Source organism: Anas platyrhynchos, chromosome 3, assembly GCF_047663525.1.
Source record: "Anas platyrhynchos isolate ZD024472 breed Pekin duck chromosome 3, IASCAAS_PekinDuck_T2T, whole genome shotgun sequence".
In the NCBI taxonomy this organism is placed as follows: Eukaryota; Metazoa; Chordata; class Aves; order Anseriformes; family Anatidae; genus Anas; species Anas platyrhynchos.
Window position 1 is genome coordinate 35739700 of NC_092589.1, and position 20169 is coordinate 35759868.

General features: G+C 46.0%; 1 protein-coding gene across 4 annotated transcripts in view; it reads right to left on the reverse strand.

Annotated features, from left to right (window-relative positions):
* The window catches only part of MDGA1 (MAM domain containing glycosylphosphatidylinositol anchor 1), a 140066-nt gene that overhangs the window by 114342 nt on the left and 5555 nt on the right, over positions 1 to 20169 (reverse strand). Inside the window, exon 1 of one of the 4 annotated variants that reach the window (XM_072035701.1) lies at positions 16998 to 17146. The exons of the other annotated variants lie outside the window; for them this stretch is intronic. Coding sequence (XP_071891802.1) covers positions 16998 to 17004 — 7 coding nt within the window. The 5' untranslated portion in view covers positions 17005 to 17146. Of the gene's footprint in view, positions 1 to 16997; positions 17147 to 20169 lie in introns of those variants that run through there. 4 annotated transcript variants of the gene reach the window in all.

Sequence of the window (20169 nt, forward strand, 5' to 3'; positions counted from 1 at the left end):
TCTGGCCATAATCTGCACAATTTTGTCATCTATTGGTCATAATGACTGTAGCCCTTGAGGCCCAGGTATGGCTGGTGGCACATCGCCACCTCTCTGAAGGCGGACAGCAGAAAGAGGAGCTGCGGCACCCCACGGGAACCTGCACCATAACCAGAGAAGGGTAGGTGGGAGAAAGAGGGAAACTCTTATACATCATTTCTCCTCTATGAGGGAGGAAGTCTGCCTGTTAGGCACCTAAGGATACACCAAGTGGCTGAAGCAAGCAGTTAGACTCAAAGAATTTGCTTCTCTGCTCCTCCAACCCAGCCTTACACAGGCTTTTCATTTGCAAAGGGACAGACACTCATGCCATCCCAGTTAGGTGGCCAGCAGCTGCACTGGTAAGGGAACCGGGGGCACAGAGATTCAGGATGCTGACCAGGGTGCTCAGGAAGCTGGCGTTGAAATGTTCAGGAGCTCACTGTTAATTTGCTCCTGTAACTATAGCAGTCGTCAGCAATGTATGGGGAGGAACAGCCTCTTTGGTGCTCACTCGTGTAGCTTCCAGTCCAGCAGCCCAGTCGCATGTCTCCCAGCCTCCCACAAAGGAAATCACATTACAGAAATTACCACAGCCTTCGGCACCCACTTTCTGTAAGGCATCCAGTATACGTGAGCTTGGTGCATCCTTATCCTGCTGTAGCTGCTCACTACAACAGCTTGTGCCACACAGCACCCGAGGAGCCTAGAAAAAGAGGTGCTACAAAGGCTTTGCACCACTCATGAGCAGGAGGCTGTGAGCATGCCCTCGTCAGCTGCCCCCTCAGCTTCAGGTCTGTCACTTCCAAACCACCCCAACACATGGAGCCCCTCAGCCTCTTGAAGGAAACAAAGGGAAGAGGCAGCTGGAGATGTATGACACGGCTGCTGCAGCAGCAAAGCAAACCCTGGGTGGAAGACCTGAAGCCAGCATGGCCACGAAAACCAGCTGGGGAGGCTGTGCCCCACAGTGACTGCCAGCACTGCCTTCCCATTATCCCAGCAGGGCAGATTATGGAAGGCTGGACCCTGCAGCAGGGAAGGCACATGGCCTCCCACGTAACGCCTTCAACAGCAGGTTTCAGGCTACTGAACACGTGGTCTGCAATTAACTCCCACTCACGGCTTGAGCCAAAATCCTCAAAGTGGAGGCTGATCCTCGCACGTTACCATTTACCCCTTCTCCCCTCACAGGCTCCCTCCTTCCTCGTAAAATTTAACACATGCAGGCTATTTCATGGTCTGTCTCTCCCACGTTGCCACAGAAATGCATCCACGTGGGGGCAGAACCCAGCAGCAGTTTAATGGTGTGTTCCAGCACCAAACGTCGCTTGAGTAGGGCAGGAGAAAGAGGAACATTAAATATGATCTCACAATAGACATAAAAACCCTCCTGCAATCGTAAAAACCAAAACAAATGAACAAACAAAAAAAACAACCAACAAAACGACAAGTTTTTCTTTTGGAAATTTCCAGGTAGCCAGCCAAGCCCAGAGACCAGTGCAATATTCACACCAGCACAGCAAGCAAGACAGCATTTTCCCATTCACCTCCCATCGATGCTACCCAGGGATTTTCTGCTGTTTCTTATGCTCATGACCCACACCACTACATAAGATGCTCACAGCTCTACTTCATGAGGGAAGACAAGATTAAAAAAAAAAACAAAAAAAAGCAGCAATTGGAAAAGTGCTCATAGTGCCCTTACATAGGTGCTGGTGGAACTAGTGGTGCTGGGTAGACACTGGGTAGTAACACCAGTTCCCACACAAAAGATGAGTTAGAGACCTAGGGAAGGCAGCTTTTCTGCAGCTGTGGGGTAGAGCTGGTGTGTCGGGAGCTGAGTGGGGTGGGAAGCAGTGAGGACTCGCCACCTTCACGCAGCCTCATCCTGGGGGGAGGGTTAGGCTTTTGGCACCCTCACAGGTAGTCCTCTGCGAAGGACTTGCCTTGAGAGACCACCTGACCCAGACAGGCCTGTAAATGATTTTATAAGGACACCACAGAAGGACAAAATTGCAGGTTCAGCTGGCTAGAGATGCACATGACGGAGGCTTCTTTCCCCCAGCACCCTCCTTCCTACCCTACTGCTGCTGGCTGCCAAGCCCAAAGGAGGCAGGAAAATGAGGGGAGAGTTTTGATGAAGGGTAGAAAAAAAAAAGGAATAACCTCCTCCAATTATTTGGAGAGAATTAAGGTTACTCTCAGAGAGGAAACATCAGGGACCAGCACCAGATCCACCTGGGGAAAAGCAAGCTCACTTGGGAGAAGTTCAAAGACCAAAGAGCAGATATGTAGAAAGTGCAGAATTAAGTTTTAAAACTGGAATGGATGTGGTATAAGGTGCAAGCTTCACCTTATAGCATGATAATTGTCTTGTTTTTCCTTAGACTGCATTTCACAAACATTTTTTCCCCTGCCCTTTTGTTCAAGATCCCTTCCAGCACTGAACTGTGCCTCTCCTGCAGGTACAAAGCTGGTGGAGAATCAGCAGCCAGGCTGGGAGCCCAAAGGCTTCAGTTCCTTGCAGTGAGGCAGCACTGAATCCACTGCTGCTGTCTTGGCTACAGCACGTCAGCCCAGCAAAGCTGCTCCCCTCCGTCCCCTCCTCTTCACGCACAAACTCAACCAGAACTCAGGAGAAGAAGTGGGAAAAGTTCCCATCGCTGCCCGTTCCTGGCTTGCAGGAAGGCAGTGCTTTGGCCTCAGCCTGCTGCACAGATGACCACAACACCAGCCATCCCCATTCCCACTCCAATTTACCTCCGTGCTTTGGTCCAAGGCCTGAAATATGAACTGCTGCTCACGCCAAGCACAGCTGCCAGGATCAGGAGCTGCTCCCTCTGGTTTCACGCTATCAGCCCCACATTAGGGGGAGATGCACCCCCTGGAGCTTGCCTGTGCACACAGGACTTGTGGAGCATGAGATTCAGAGCTGGAAGAGACTGAATCAAGCAGTGCCCCAGCAACACGGGCAGGCAGGCTTGCAGATAAACGGATGCGCGCGAGCCCTGCGAGGTACATCCTTCCCTGAACATCTCGAGGGAACTACCCCTGCCAGTGTTGTTGCCTCGCAGAACACACTCTTGGCAAGACGTTAAAGTGAACACAAGAACACACATCAACAGAGCTGGTGGAGGGAAGCAGGTGCTGTTTCAGAGTCCTGAAGCAGACAGGAGCCTGCTACCATCCCTGGGAGGAACACGCTGAATCAGCCTCACACCACAGCAGGGAGACCTGCTGTGATTCGGGGGACCTGTCGCAGACTCTGCTGTGCATCCTGGGGACATGCTGAGTTTCCACAGATACCCTGCGTGCTTTCCTAGTAGCCTTTTCCAAGCCTTTGCTCCACAATATAGGCTACAAAACTTGAATAGGAAGAAACAGCTTGCCTCAGCCCTTACGGTAACCTGTGGATACCATGCACCCCTCCCTTCACACACTTCCCTGGGTGGGTAAGAGTCACCCACAGCATCTTCTCCCTGCAGCCAAGCCAAAGCAGGGCCTGACAACCCTCCCCTGTGCTTCTGCCCCACTAATCTCCTCCTGACAAGCTGGTGCTTGGTGCTGTGCACAGGATCCCCCACGGGAGCAAGCACACAGCTCAATACCAGCCTAGCTCCATCTCCTCAGCACGGCAGCTGGCTTTGTTTGCTGCAGGACCCAGCACTGCAGAGGACAGGCGAAAGCATTAAAGATGTAGCAGGAACCATTCAGTTCCCTCCTACAGCCTGAGCCACAGCCCAGGAGGAGGCAGGCAGTGGAATGAAAGGGCAGCGCATCCAAAGCAACGGGAAGGACCCGCAGCTTGACAACTCTGTTTCATAAGTCATTCTTCTTTCTGCTAAAGCCCTGGGAACTGGTCACGTTTAAGGAAAGGATTGGACCAATTAGCTGGTATGAAAGGCCTAAAGTCCTGCACCTGATGGGAGGCAATCAATAGCACGTATCAAGCAAATGGCACCTCGGATTTTAATTGCCCCCCTCTAGTCTGCTTTGCTCGGGCAGTCCAGCACAGCACGTGCTCTGCCTGCTGTCCAGAAGTGATGCTGCAGGCTGAAGGAAGGGGGCTCTCCTTCCCTGGGGAAGGAGGTGGGCAGGAGGCTTGGGGTCCCCTTCTTCAGGAGCTGGTGACTCGCATGGAGGAGCCTGCCCTGCACTGTGCCTCCCTCCAGCAGCACCCTAACAAGCCCTCTGCTAACCATAAAAGCAGCAAAAGCACACTCCAAATTCTCTCCTAAATATTGCAAAATGATGTTGTTGTCGCTCCCACACACGCTCTCCTCATGTCATTGACTGCAGGGACCTCTGTTTGGCTGCTTTAAAAATCTCATAAACTTTCACACTCTTTCTCAAAGCTAGACTTACTGCACTCCCTAGGATCCAGGCCAGTTCCCTGAAAGTTACTGCCAAGTCAAAAATAAGCTTGCAGGTTAGAAATTGATCAGACTTAAGATTTAAGGTGCTTATTTATTTCTTCCTTTCTAGCCCCTCTCCCTCTATGACCATCACTAAATTAAAGCAGGTATAACAAGGCTGAGGAGAATTCCAGCCAATTTTAAAGGCTAAAAGCAGCATTAGGAGAAGAAATCCATCCTATTACTCCCCCCACCCTTTGCTTTTATATAAAGGAAGTTTTTTCTCCCTTGCCTTCTTTACATGAGGGATTTTTCCACTTTAGAGTTCTATATTTGGGCAAGTCATGAAAAACAGGCAGCATGGTATCACTGGTTAACATGCAAGCCCAATGTATGCCGTATAGATATCAGTCAGATGATGTTTAGAGACCTCCTCTAGTACTAATGTCTGTCAAAGCGATGTATTTCAAGTCACAACCCTGACTTTAGTGGCTTTCTCAGAGACAGAGAGCACACTGCCATGTATGAACCTGGGCTTACCTAATGAGCTCTTCACCTCTCCAGCTATGACTTTACATCTGCCCCATTACCAAGACAAATGGGCTCAACCCCAGACCTGGAGGCCAGCGGGGAGCAGCTGGTGTTAGACCTGCTGGTGACCCAACAGACACTGGAAACCACAAGCTTTGCTAACCTTGTCATTTTTTTCACTGCCATTGAGAATTTTGGTGGCTTGTGATAGCTGCAAGCACTGGATTTAAGGGGTGCTGAGATTATTTCCTATCTGGATTACTTCTGAAATAATAATGTAAGGCTGGGAGGAGTAAGAAGGGGAGCTCAATGTCCTTAGGGCACCCTCAGCATAGCTATGGGGGAAAGCTGGGAACCAAAGCTTGTTATTAGGTGACTTTTGGAAGACCCCAAGAAAGAATCAGGATCCAGGATTCTTTCTCCTGAAAGAATCAGAATCAGGAACTCCTACTGTGGGCTCTTCACTCGAGAGAAGCAGCTCCCATGCTGGTCTTCTCCAGTGAGGAAAATCAGGGCCAAGCCACTTGTGAGCCCAGTTGGTCCAGGCTGAAATCCACTGGTGGAGAACACCAGCCATCCCCAAAGGAAACCTGTTGCTCCACCAGTACTGACAGTGCACGGAAGGAAGGTGTAGGCAGGAGGAAGACTGCCTTTGCTTCTGCCCTCTCTCTAAGAGCCTGCATGGAGGGAAAAAATTTACCCCTTTCCTGCACAACTTGTCCTTCGGGGCAGGCAGATTTAAGTGGCCTCAACTGCAGTAAAAGAGGACTTCAAACTCCAGGACTGCTGTCAGGTTGGTCCCTTAGACCTTAGCATGAAAATGTAGTAAGATATAGGGGAATGCCTTTGTATGTGCACATATGCTATAATGGCACAAGAAGTCCTCCTCCTAGGAGAAGACCTCCTCTCCTCCCTGGGGCAGCTTTGACAGGGCAAGGCCATGCCTCCTCCCTGCCAAGGGGATGCCAAGGGCTGCTCTGTTCCCCTTGACATGCCAGCCTTCTGTAGATAACACCCAGACAACCCAACGAGACAGAAGGAGGGTGCCCGGCTCAGAGTTTAATCAGACATTTTGTTCAGCCAAGTTACCTGGCTCGAGCTTGATTCCCACTTGACAAGCACCAACCCACAAACCCCCACGACAGGGCCCCCCTCTGTATACTGTGCAAATTGGAATACAAATCAGAGGAAAAAGCTTTCCTCTGTTTGAACAAATTGCTATAGATTCACCCCCGTCTCAGGTCAGAGCCCCCGATGGGAAATATTTTCACTGGCTGACTGCTAATAGACTCTGGAGCAGCCATTGGATCAATACCTGAATAAGAAAATTAGCCAAAGCACACAATCTGATTTTGCCTTGTTTTGAATTACAGCAGGTTTGTGTTTATTTCGTTCCCTTTTCCCTCCTTCCCTCTCTAGCACGCTTCCCCAGCCTTGCTCCCTGGTTACCTATCTATCACATCTAGTCAGATTTGTGGGAATATAATAAAGTACGTGCAGGAAGATGTAATGCCTTTAGAAAAAAATGTTTACATGCATTAATATTTTCTAGTGAAGCTGCAGCACTGCCACTCCCTCGGAGGAGTCAGCTCAGTAGCGGCACTGAGATTTGCACACAGATACATAGCCCACCCCCCCCAAAAAAAAAACAATGCAGGGGACCTGCAAAGCACGAGCAGGGACTGGCTACATTCTCCCTCTCAGAAAACCCAGGAGGTCAGCAATGAGGTTTCCACATTATAAATAAAAAATAACAAGAAAAGTAATAATAATAATAAAAAAAGGATCAGAGTCCTTTCACTCAGATATTGGTAGCAAGAGAGATGTGCAACTGCACTTGGGCTAGATTTCAGGTGCACTGAGGGTGAGACAGACCCTTGAAGCCATCTTTGTTCCTTGAAAGACTTCACCAGCAAGGCAACCAGCAAAGGGGATGCCTTTCACACCAATTCAGTGCTGTGTTTTTGGCAGCTGAACACAAAGACTTCCCATCTTCCCAATCTCTTTTTGCTCGTTAAAAGCCTATTTCGTTCTAATCTGGAAATGGCCCTACAAGAGGGGAAGAGACAGAGAAAAAGAACAGATACTGAGCACATTAGAAAAAAAAATAGCTACCAAACCAACTGTTCAGATAGGGCACATTGCCCAGATAAAATTCAGTGGGAGTAAAATAATTTCTTCTTCTTCCTACCCCAGCATCCCACTCCCCGTGCCACCTACAATTGTGTCAAATGAAGAGAGAAAGCAAAACTGAATCTCCAGCTTCCTGCTCCAGCGCTTCACGCTGTGAAGCAAAGCCACCAACCGGGTGCCTATGGAGAACTCAAAGTGCAAAGAAACCCCAGAGCATCCGACGTGAGATGAGGTGCCCCTGCCACATTAGCTCACCGCAAGTGGCTTCGAACTAAACAGCCTGAGCGGGACCTGACGTTGCCTTTACAAAGCATCCCTGAGAAACTGCACATCTTTCTTCTGAGCTACTCATTTGTTGCTACACCCTGGGGACACAACTGCCTTACGCTGACAAGGTGCACAGCACAGGACATCTGCTGAACACCCTTTGCTTTCTAATCAAGCAAACTGGAGCTGGGTACCTCAACCAACACCCTGCAAAATATGTGTATAGTACATTAAATATGTACGCACATATATACACACATTTAAGCAGAGGTTTTTCTTCCTCTGGTGTGTGGTCAATGGATTTATTGACATTTTCCACCATCTCTAACCCAATGCATGTTTAATCTTTTTGTTATGCTTGCAGAAGGATACGAAATATGGTTATTACCAGAGATCACATTGCATATAATGGGAATATATAGAAACGTCTACCCATGTATCTTCAGTTTCTCTGCTTGTCTTCACGGCAGGCTTCATCAAGAGTGTGCTAATTAAAGTAGTATTAACCAACAATCTTTAAAGAGTAGGATATGTCACGAAGAAATCCTTTCTATAAGCACCGCATAGCAGGAAGCACCTCACTGAAGAAAATATCTTTCCTGGTTTCTTCCACAAAGTGCCACTTAATCTTGGATCAAGTCCAGTGCAAGACCATCGTGAAGGTCAGGCAGGGGGAGCACATGGTGTATGAAGAAAGCTGAGAAAAATGTTTTTGTTCACACACGTCTCAGGACAAAGGAGGTGTTGATATTACTTAATGAGGAGATAAAGAAAGAGCCAGCCTCTCCCCAGAGGTGCATGGTGAGAAGAATGCCAAAAACCACAGGTTGCAACACAGAAAATTCCCATTAGCCAATTAAAATAATAATAAAAATAATTATATATATATATTTCACACCGAGGTTGGTCAAATGACAGTAGAAGTGCCTGAAGAGCTTATGGAACCTCCCTCCACCCTTGGAGATGCTCAGAATTCAATTGAACTAGGTCCTGAGCAATCTGCTTTAACTTCAAAGTTGGCTCTAACCCCAGACCAGCCCTGCTTGGAGCAGACAGCTGGGCCAGATGGCTTCCAGAGGTCCCTTCCAACCTCAGTTATTCTCTGAAGTTACCAAGGCAAGACTGGATTAGACTGGCACCACAAAGGAGAGGGGGTTTGGTCTGTGCCTTTGTCTCCTCCAGCAGGGAAGAGACATCATACCACCACAGTAATAATAATAATAAATACATGAAAATATAAAGAGACACACATCTTAAGCTAACCGGTTTCAATGTAAAGATGTAGAAGCAAGGTAAAATAACAAAATCACTGATGTCATGAATATTTCATTTATTGATAATTTATGTTTCATTTCCTTTTGTTTGGTTCTGTTTTTTAAAGCTTTGGGCCATTAGTACAGGAGTTGATAGAGATGAGCAAAGGATTTTATGGTTTAAGACCTCTAAACTGGGCTGCAGTCCAGACTATAGGAATTTCTGTCAGTCCTTTCACCACGATTCAGACTAAATCCTCAATTACAATTACTTTGGTGTTGACTTAAATCCCCAGGCCTTAGCATCTCCCAGGGGAAGAGGAGAAAAAAAAAAAAAAAAAGTACAAGGAATGGAAAGATGCCAGAGATTAGATGTAAACTCAGTCCCAAAACAAACAACAAGAGATCTGTAGAGATTTTTTTTTTCCTTAAAAAAAAAAATGTAGATTTCCTTCTCCCTTCTTTATATAGTGTTGTTCTCCACCATTATGGAGTTACTGTACCATTTCCCTTTGAAGACCATAAAACCCAGAAAGAGCTTCTGGGAAGGTGGTCACAGAGCTCCCAAAACAATGCAAAATGTCACAGCTTTCCCCAGGCAGGGATTCCAGGGGAACCTAACAGATTATCAGAGACACAAAAGCAGTTTTCCCCAAATGCACTTGTTCCAAAGCCTACAGCCATACTGCTCACCTAAGGCACCTCACTGCTGCAGGCTGTGGGCATGCATGCTCCTGGGGGAGAGCCACCAAGTACTGGAGAAGATGAGCAGACCAGCAATGAAAGGGGACATGCTCCCGAGGGACGGGAAGGAAAGAAAGAAAGGTCACTCTACAATTTAAGTGAAAAGAGTTGCATGAATCCCTTGTCTTTGGTACAAAACAGGCTGTACTTACCTCTGTTCAACCTAATTATCCCCAGACACTGTAGAAGTTCTGTTTGTTTGTTTTTTATTTTTTTATTTTTTTCCCCACACTTCCTGAAAAATTACTTGAGGAAGCCAGAAAACACTGATCCAGCAGCAATGCATACGATAAGCACACAGAATCACGAGGGGACTGCTTCCTTTCTCCACCCTAGGGAATTTAGTGCCAGGTTATTCTGCCTAGAGGTTATTACACCCTGGAACATGGAGAATCTGAGTTGTGGCTTCCTTTCAATGCCAGCACTGGGCTGAGGAGCAGTCTGGCCCAACTGGCACTCATACCAGGAAGGGTAGCACTCCCAGAGACACATTAACCCAGAAATACACGAGCAGCAGCATACCCAAACCAGCTTTTCTTCCTAAAGGGTGATGGAAAAATGGATTAATTATCTGGGAAAGTATCTGCTCAAGAAAAAGGTAATTAAAAAACCACAAAAGTAGAGGTATTAGTAATGTCTGTGATTCCACAAGAGCTGACAAGAACATACTTTAACCATTTATTTGGCCTCATCTCTAACCAGAGGTGGTTTGTAACCATGGCTTTATCAAAACTGGTTCCAAACTTCTAGATATATTTATTGCATAAGACTGCTCAGCATAAGACTTTTGAGGACATAATAGGGCAAGCATTCATATCTCACCTGCAGAGTAGAACACCCTGCATCAGCCCTTCATTTCCCAAGCACAAGCTCCTATTCTACTTAAAACACCTTTTTTTTATATTATTATTATTATTTTTTCTATTTACTCTGGCAAGTTAATAGCAAATCCAGCCTGTGAAGTCAGCACAGCCACCCATCCTCAGGTGCTTGCCTGAGCACCACACACTGGACCAGAGAAGGCAGGAATGTCCAGTCAATGAAACCCGCAGAAGAGCTGAAAGGCAGATTGAAAGTGAAAGTTCAGGGTAAGAATACCTTAGAAAAGGATGCAAATGGAAAAGGAAGAAGGAAAGAAGGTCTGTTCCTCAACCCTTGCTTCGAGGAATTTAGGGATATCATGTGCAGAATTCACATGTGTGAAGCTACACACATTTGGCCACAGAAAATGGTGAGGCTAGCAAGGTGACTCTAAGCAGAAAGGAAAGCAGACTGAGGGAGCACTGGGAATCCCAAAAGCTACTTGACAGGGAAAATGAAAGTTCACTGAAAGTTCACTCTTGCTTTTACAACAGAAACAGTGATGACCATTCAGATCAGAAAAGCAAATGCAAGAGCAGAGATGGTTAGCGCTGCTGCAGAAGCAGCCCTAAGGCCTGTCTGCCCTGCCTCAGCTTACAGCAGGTCTCACACAGTCCCCAAGAGCTGCCCTTTGGATCCAAACTCCCTGATCCCTGTTGACGACCAGGCTAGGTTCTCACCACAGTAGGATGATACTTTCAATACCAAATATGTACAAATATTCAGATAAATATTACCAGGAAGGAAAGGGAAGATATGGATATAACAGAAAAATTCATCTTCTCTGTGTTCAGAAAATAAAGACCAAAGAAAGAAGAAGAGGGAGGGTAAGAAAATGCTGTACCACTGCCATCCGTCCCCAAAGAGAGCCGGTGCTAGAGGGTCCAAGGCAGCACAGACAGTCCATAAATACGGGACATGGAGAAGGACAGCAGACTGCCTTGCATGGCAATACCTGAGGGGACATCCCCCAGGGGCTTGGGAAGCTCCCCCTCAAGTGCCACATGCCACCAGTATAACTCAGTAACAGTCAGCCACCCAGATTAAAAATCACAAGAGTCAAGTTGCAAATATCAGCCTTCCCAAATGGAGACTTCAAAAGCTCAGCTAGCCAAGTCACACACACACAAACACTTTGAGGTGGACCAATACCCAATAACCAGGGAAATTACACCAATAACACAATACCCCAATAATAAGGGACACGGGCTAAGCAGTGTCAAGCTCTTGGGTCACCATTCCTTCAGTAGGAGCTGAAGTTATTCTGCACTTCTCCAAACCTGCTCAAAAGCTTTGTGAAAAGGGCTCAGGAAAGTAGCTCTCACCAGCACCATGCCTGCTACTTAATCTTATTCATACAGAAAGATCAAACCAAGCTTCCAGCTGCTGTTTGCCTTCAGTGTTATAGCTCAGTATAAAGGTATCACTGGCACGATTTCAATGCCACTTGGTTTTCCCTTGCAACAGCAACTCCTAGTGAAGCAGCCGCAGCAGCATTTGGGCATTTGCATGCCAGCAAGCGGGAGAAAAGGGCTTTCTTCAGTTGCAGACCTCTTGCAGGAATTTAATTGCACACTCATTTGATGTGCAAAAGAACAGAGTTGGACTTTCTTTGCAAAGCTGTCTCTCACAGAGCCAACGTGTGTATCTAAACTAAGCTGATAACACATTCCCTTAATACAGCTTTTACTATTCAAACAAATATTATTTTAAGCAAAGTGAATGCAGCTACGATTCTGAAGGTGAAACACCAGGAACCAATGAAAGAGAGGAGGCAGTGGGAAGACAGCGGGACAAAGGAACAAAGACTCCCCACCACGAGGCACACATCTCCAAACCTGAGTGAGATCCTGAACACTAGCTCTATTTATGTCCCTTCCTTCTAACTGTACTTTTTAAGGCCACCAGAAGAGCTAGGGAATAAATGTAGGTGACGAAGGCAAGGAAAAATGGTCTCAGCCAAGTATAATGCAATTAAGGAAAAGAAGAATTTTTCCCTTTCTGTAGCTAACACAACGATCCTGCTGAAAAGCTAAGGCACGCTACCCCAAATTCACTTAGAGTGACAGTTTTGCAGACTCTAGGAAAGGGTGCACAAATAATATCACATACTGGACAAAAAAGACAGATGTTTGGGATAAGAAAGATTGTTTTTCCCATCATTCCAAGATTAAGCAATGAAAACAGAGGCATGACTTGCTGAGAGTTGAACTATACTTCTAGTATAATAGGAATTATCCCAGTCTGGAATAAACAGGAGCATAATCTAAATCATCCATAGCGGTGGATTTTAAAACTAAAGTACTGGGACATTTTCCATGCCCAGAGAAATGAGGAATTCCCATAAAGAAGCCATCCTATCAGACAATAGATCCAGAAACCCCTGGCTACAAAGCTTGGCTCCGTAGAAGCATTTTATGTGGCTAGCCTGAGCCCTGAGGCATTGCACTCTGCACAAAGCAAGCGTCCTCCCGTTTTATGAAGCAGGTTCACACACAGGGATTTTCTGCACTTAGATCACACATGGGTTCTCCAGCAGCATCTTGCTGAAGGCAGCTCAGGAGCTGCTTGAGAGTGGCAGCAGCACAGTGACCACAGCAACCAGCCATCAATGAAAGGATGCTCACCAAGGCATCGGAGTGGAAACTGCCACAAGACTACAAGAGGCTTGAGTCAAGTATTTAATGCTGATGGGGGAGAAGGTGAAGGGGGTGGGTATCACATCACTGAAAAATTCAGCTACCACACAGGAACTCATGTTGCCTGTCTGTGCCCACCCTCCTCGTCCAGATGGAAACACCTCACTGAAACCACCAGCTTTATTTTCAAAACATGCGAGGCAGACAAATGGCACCACCTTCAATTCGCACAAGCAGAAGACCAGGAGAAACTAACAGACATGGCATCTTCTGTGGTTTGTTTTAAGGCTTATTTTATTTATTTTAACATGCTTGGCTTCCATTGATGTCTTGAAAAAAATCAGAAAGGAAGATTGACAGAGACAGGATCCAAGCCATTATGTGCAGCATTTCAGGCCAGCATTTTTACCAGAGGAACAGCTCATCTAGATTCAACTCCCCTCACTTAGAATTAAAACACCATCTACATGAGTAGCACAGCAGAGCCAAAAAAATGTAGCCAGGAAAGCGATACCCAGTAGTTCCTCTAAGATTTTATTTTTCCTTCTAACTTCTGCTTTCACAGAGAAGCTGAAGAAGCACAATCATTCTTCCCAGCCAAACAGTAAGATGCTGAAGTGAATTTGGCCAACATTTTTTTTTTTTTTCCTGATGGCAATGCTGAAAGCACAATGGCTGCCTGCTCATACCTCCATAGCTGCATCGTTTCCTTCTTAGCTAACAAGTAGAAAGCTCACTGTACCAGTAAGGCAAGCAGGTGTGACAAAACCCGTGTAAGAAATAAGAGCTTGTATCAACAAAAATGTAATCAGAAAAATATGCCTCAAAGACTAATTACAATGACTTTAGCTAGATAAGAAAAAAATGGAGAAAAAAAAAGGTGAAAAAAAATCAGAAGAGGCTCTGCAAATGAGCCTGTAAATTACAAGCTCTTGCCTATTCTGTAGCATCCTGGGATTGAGGCTCCAGCCTCAGTGTTAGCTGTACTGTTTACCTATAAACAACAGCTCTTCTCTGTCACAAAGCATCAAGAGCCTTAAAAATAAAGAAAAAAAAGGAAAAAAAAATGAGTATAAGAGAATATATGCACAATCTGCATTATATCCTCCCGTTTCTTGTTGGGGGCGGTGGTGCTAAGAGCAGCCCCCTTTTCCCTGACCCTAATATAACAGCTCTCGCCCTCCGGGAGATCTGTGAGCCTGTTTCAGCAAGGCTCCCGCCTATCGGAGACGGCACTTCTCACTTGCTCTTCCAATCCTTCATTTTGAACAGCAACAATGTCACGGGTATTATCATGAGGGCAATGAAAGAGAGAAATATTCTCACTCCTAGAATTTACACACCGTCAACAGCATCAATTTCTTCTCTCTCTTTTTAAATCTAGCAATAGCTAGACACATTTCCTTCTCATTTCCCTGTCTACCTCAACAAGCACATCACAGATCCTGGTACTTTTTAGCACCTTCCCCTGCCTCCTTCTTCTGCAAAGCTTTTATTTAGGCCTAACAAGCAAACAGCTCACACTGAGGTTTCCTTTCCCCAGCCTCCTCAGTCTCTGCTTCTAGACTTGCTTTGAAATAATTGAATGCAATTCTTAAATTAAAACCCTGTTTATTATTAGCTCTGCTAGAGCTGTTCTGCCTGTTGCTTGGTACTGCTGACCTACGCAAGGAAAGAAAAGTTTGCAATGCCACGTTGAGGGCCTCGCTCCTCATTTCTCTCTGCTGCTCTTTTAAGTGTCTGTACAAAATGCCCTGCTGACCCCTCAGAAGCGGAGTGATAAGCAGCTGATTTACTGTGTCTTACCGAATGTCTCTTATCTAAAACGATCTTCTTAAGCAAGCCATATGCTGCAAACATACTTTGAAATGTCTCCATAATAATCCGAGAAGCAGAACCGTTTGTCAAATAGCGCACACACTACTGCTGGCCACTTGGAATAACCATCAGCCACAAGTAGGTACATATGCTCATTGTGATCTGCAAAAATCAGCATGTCATATTTGCCAAGGCTTAGCAAATGCCACAGAGTGCTTTTGAGCTTTGATAGCCACCGTAAACTTTGGCTAATTTCTTCTTTTACATCATGTTTCAAGCCTGATTACCAAACACGAACATGTAGCAAACTGCTCCTTTCAATTTATTGTGATAATACTCATTCATTTCACCCAGCATCCCCACATGAAAGATTTATGGTATTAATCATGAACATCATAGTAAACAGTCATTCTCTACTGTCTATTTCATTTTTCTGCAGGAATAAGGATGAAAGTCCTGATCTGCTGTATCATTAGACCAACCAGAAAACAAACTATTATCGCACTATTTTAACCAAAGCTGGAGCTTAGTTACTATGGGGAACGTCTTCAGATGCAGCTATGTGCTTCAGGAGCTCGACTATCCCATTTTGAAAAACAATTTAGAAACTTAATCACAGTTAAATGCAGGGCTTGTCTTTGCAGGGAGCTATTCAAGAATAGCTTTTCAAGTAAAAAAAAAAAAAAAAAAATCAAAATTAAAGATTAATTTTAGACCTGTTGCCCAGAGCTTTACTTTCACAACAGCAAGCTGCATTAAGGCAACTTGCACTCTCACATTGCAAGCTCTACTTGCTTGACAGATACCACAGAGCAAGAACAACTGTGGCATTTGTCTTGCCAGAGTTAGCAATCACTGGAGTGCGCTAGCAAAGCTGCTACAGCCTCGAGCTCCAAACTACACCCCACGACAAAGCTGGGTTTATAGGATCTCCACCCGGTTGCTCAGGCGGGACTTGAGCATATTTGTTTGCTCTGCAACCCAAAAGCAAGCATTAACCTGGTGCAGGTGTCCTCAACATTTTCATCGAGGAGCTGAGCCCAGCATTCGGTGACCTCAGATGCAAGGGGCTCTGCATGCTGTGCAGCATCCTGAGAGGGTTTTGCAGCAACAGCTGGATCGTGAGCGAGACCGGGCTCCATGCTGTTAGTGCTGCACTGTGACCAGCAGCTGAAACAGCTCATTTAAGGCTGGCTCAGGAGCTTGCCCACAGGATACAGTCCCACTTTTGCTCAGGCACAGCATACACGTACCTCAAGTCAACGTGCTTGCAAAGGCATTCCCCTAATCCCTCTGTCTCATAGCATGGGGAAGCTCCTACCCAGTATCTAAGCATTTCTCTTTTGTGGAGGTAGTGCAAGGCCCCCTCTTTCACACCACCTTACCACGGGGATTTTCCCAATGTGCAGCTAACACCACTGCCCTCTTCTGATTCCCCATTGCCAGAGATAAAGTTGTCTTATTCAGCAACTGTTTGATCACTAATCATGATTATCCCCTTCTCAAAAAATCACTTGTAAATTTTGATTGCTCTAAATATAATAGGAAAATCTCTTTTTCAAAAGAAAAAAAAAAAAAAAGTCACTCTCACTAATTCCTTTCAGCCTTTGTTAGCATTTGGGAAACAAACACTGGAGATTTCTTCTTCCTATCTTTGTACTTGTGAGAAAAACAATAATACAGACTTAGCATATAATTAAAATAATAAAACTTCTTGGAATATTCAGACTTCCCTTCTTCAAAGCTGCACACTGCTCTGGCATCCAGCCCCTCTTTGGAACCACAACTCCGACCTCATTACCATTACTTCTCTGGTCCAGAGACTGCCTCCAGTAACACACCTATGATACTGTCCCCTGCTATTTTCCCTTTCCTAAATCTCTACTCCTTCGTGGCATAGTCAGTGTTTTTGTCCTTCCCTTTGGTGCCAAAAAGTTATTTAGCCTCACCCATTCATGAGAACAGCTTTTAATGTATATACAATTCAATTCTTTGATGCTTTGATCAAGTGCAAAATAATTTAAATTGCTGCCAAATGAATCAACATATTCCACAACTAATCTTTGCACTTCCCTCAGAGCAATTTTCCAAGCCACCAGCAGACTGGAGCAGAAGAGAGACACGTATGTACCCATGCCTGAAAGGTTTCCCTCTTTACACCCCAGTGCTGTACAGTAAGACTCAGCTTCTGGTACACCCTAAAAGATATCCCCAAATAAATCTTTACAAGTGAACAAAGATGAGCTAAATTGGTATTGGAAAACAAACATGGTTATGTCATTTTTAATTAAAAATAAATAAATAATTTTAAAAAAAAAGCTTAATTCTGAGATACCTGTTCTTAATGGCTTATTCCTTCTTGGGGATGTATTTACCTTGCATCTGTCAGCCACGGGGATTGCACTTAATACCAGCTGCACTTTACCGGATAGAAAAGGATGTTTAAAACTTTGCTGGTGTTCGATTCTCTTTTCTGCCAAGGACAAATCACTTAGTCTCTGTCTCATTTCCCCACAGGCAGAGTGGAATAACTGTAGGCAACAGGGGCCACGTAAAGGTGGAAGTTCATAGATATTACAGTGACGGGAAACACCTGAACTCACACGAAATCCTACTCATGTGCTCTGAGATGATTTTCAGGGTCTAACAACCACAGAGGAAGCTTTCAGCTGGTCTGGAGCACTTAACACCCTAAATGTGTGCACTTGCCTGGCCGGGGAGTTCAGTCACACATCCCCAGCTGTCTCCTGCTGAGGTCAGGTTGTTTTTGTGAGCCTTGATTTCTCACATCCCCACTATTTCAAGGGATGCTCTGAGTTGGAATAATCAATTTATTAAACTAGCAAGAGACAGTCATCCTTCACCCTGTAATTCTACACGTGCCTTTACCCACCACGACAGGCATAGAACAAACACCAGTAACTCCAACAGTGTCTGTAAGCAAAAGCCATTTTGCCACGTTTCTCAAACATCTGTCTGAATCACATTTCTTTTCCCTTTTTGTTTCATCATGAAGGCACACAAGAGATGCAGAAGAGTCCCCATCCACATTTATCTTAAAACAATTTGCGCCAATTAGTGAAGGACCATTTCCTTCTGAAACTGGAGCAGCAACAGCAAGCATCTCCTCTTGTTTTAAATGTCCACCTGCAGACATCCTAAAGCTTTTCTCACAGCTTGACTTTAGCTTTCAGTGTTATATTGGTTCTTTATGCAACACGCGCTAATTTTTCTTCAGAAATTACAGCCCTTACTGCACCTATGTCAATTGCTACCCTCACCCTGCCATCATTTCCACTTCCATAAAACCCAGAAGAAGTGTCTGCACACCATTTTTCCTGTGCTACAATCTGCAGCGGAGACACCATCAGCCAACACATCACAGGCAGATTTTTTGGTACATCGTGGGATCTCCCTTATGCGAGGTACAGCAGGATAGCAGCCAACAGCACCTCCACGAGTGATTTGCAGCACGAGCAAGAGGAGCAACAGGAAAGTGAGAGGCTGACCAGATAGATCCATGCTTGCTGCTTGAAACCCTTGTTCCCTCCCCTCCTTGCAGGTCTGCAGCCCGGTCGAGCCGTGACCTGCTCACAGGACAGCAGAGGTGACACTGAACCACCAGGCCATTCTGCCACCACGGCTGTCCTGCCTCATCTGCAGCCACTGAGATGTATAACTTCATCTGCCCCATCTGCAGCCACTGAGATGTATAACTTCGTCTGCCCTGCTGCTCATTACTAACACAATGCTGAGAACACAGCGTGCTCCACGGGAGTGTACAAAAGGAACGTCTTCCTCGTAGGAGTTTACACATTATGAGACCATAAAGCTCCCAAGATTTTGGGGATGCAGTCATACAAGCATATGCTGGTGCCTAGTCTAGAAAAACATGCAGGAAAATTAAAGAAATAATCATTTGTGTTCAGTAGTATTTTACCAGTTCCCTGTTTACTTTGGGCATCTCCCTTCACCTGGACCAGAGTATTTAGGCATTAAAACTTACAGTATCACTGATCAGAAGCTGACCTGAGATATCACGTAGCCAACGCACTGCTGCACAAAGAGCTCCCTGTAGGCAGCCACGATACTCAGGAGATAACATTGCAGTGAGCCAAGCCCTAAGTCACACTTTCCCAAGAGCCAAATCTGATGTATGAGCATCAATACAAGCCTCTGCTGGGGCACCCTCAGCTCTGCTGCCTTGTGGCAACACCATAGCACCCGGGTGCATCAGGGGCACCGCTAGCCAGCTGCCACCTTGCTGTTGTCTTTTTTCCTCCTGCCAGAGGAAAGCCGTGCATGAGGATCGCTCTTCCCTCATAACTGTTCAGATTCTTCTAACCCTGTTGTTTGTTTGTTTGTTTTTTAAAAAAAAAAAAAGAAAGAAAAGAAACAAACAAAAAAACACATAACCCATGATCACCTAAGTACATTAAATAAAAAAGAGATGGAGACAATGGTTGAAAAGCTAACTCAGGGTTTAAGATGCCTGCACTTATTTATTATATGATCTTTTATGGGAAATTGACAATGAGATACTCCTGGAAGGGAAAAGAAAAATAGGATCATGAACTGCTTGGACACTGTGTGACAGAGTTTCAGACCCTAAAATAAATGATATTTGTAAAGAAGCAAGCGAGCAGCCAGTGCTGACAAAAGGGAAGGAGCAGCTCCGACCCGGGCACTGCTCTCGCTGGACAGAGCCAGGGGGAGCACGGGGCTGCCCTTTCCCCAAGCCCACACGGGTGGCTGCGGTGTCCATGCCAGAAAACAGCCCCCACACATGTCTTTGGGGTCATTCCCCAGTGGTCCATCTCCAGCAGCTTATCTTTCAGCGAAGCTGTGGCACCCCCAGGTGCTGGAATACCTCCCCCTGCCGGGCACAGTCCTGCCACCCAGATGTGCCCTGTGCCCCCCTGCTAGATGAGCCCCGTCCCCATCCCCTTGTCCAGATGTGGCACAGCTGGGCTGAGACCTGTGGGCTGCCTTTCCATGGGCAGGGGGCAGGAGCTTCTGCTCCAAGAAAAGCCCCAGTGTTGGCCTGATAGCTCGGCCTTCAAACAGGTCGTGGCCCGGCTGACCTGTTGGTAAAAGCTCTTCCTGGCTCTGCTTTTGCTGCACCACGATCAGAGATGCCCGGGATTTCCCTTTCCTGGCTCCAGTTCTCAAGTTCTTTCCCAGATCTTTAATGCAGCGGTTTTTGATCACCAGCTCCATGGGGTATCACACATTTAATTTCTTCTTTTAAACACTGAGCTAGCGCTTGGCTATAAAAATAAGCCTCTGTTGTTCCTTCAACCCTTTCCCCCAAGTAAAGGGCAGATGAAAGCTTTCTTTCCTTTTCAAAGCGAGTGCTTTGGATCCTGACAGAGGAGAGATCTCACCATTAAACACGGGCACAGAGACATGAAACACGCACTCCCTTCTCCCACCTCTTCACAGCACATCGCTGTCTCTGGTAGATCCCAGAGCCCTGCCTGATCTGCCTGCTGCTGCACAGTGCCGGTACCCTACAGCCCTCTCATCCTTCCTCCACAAGCCAGG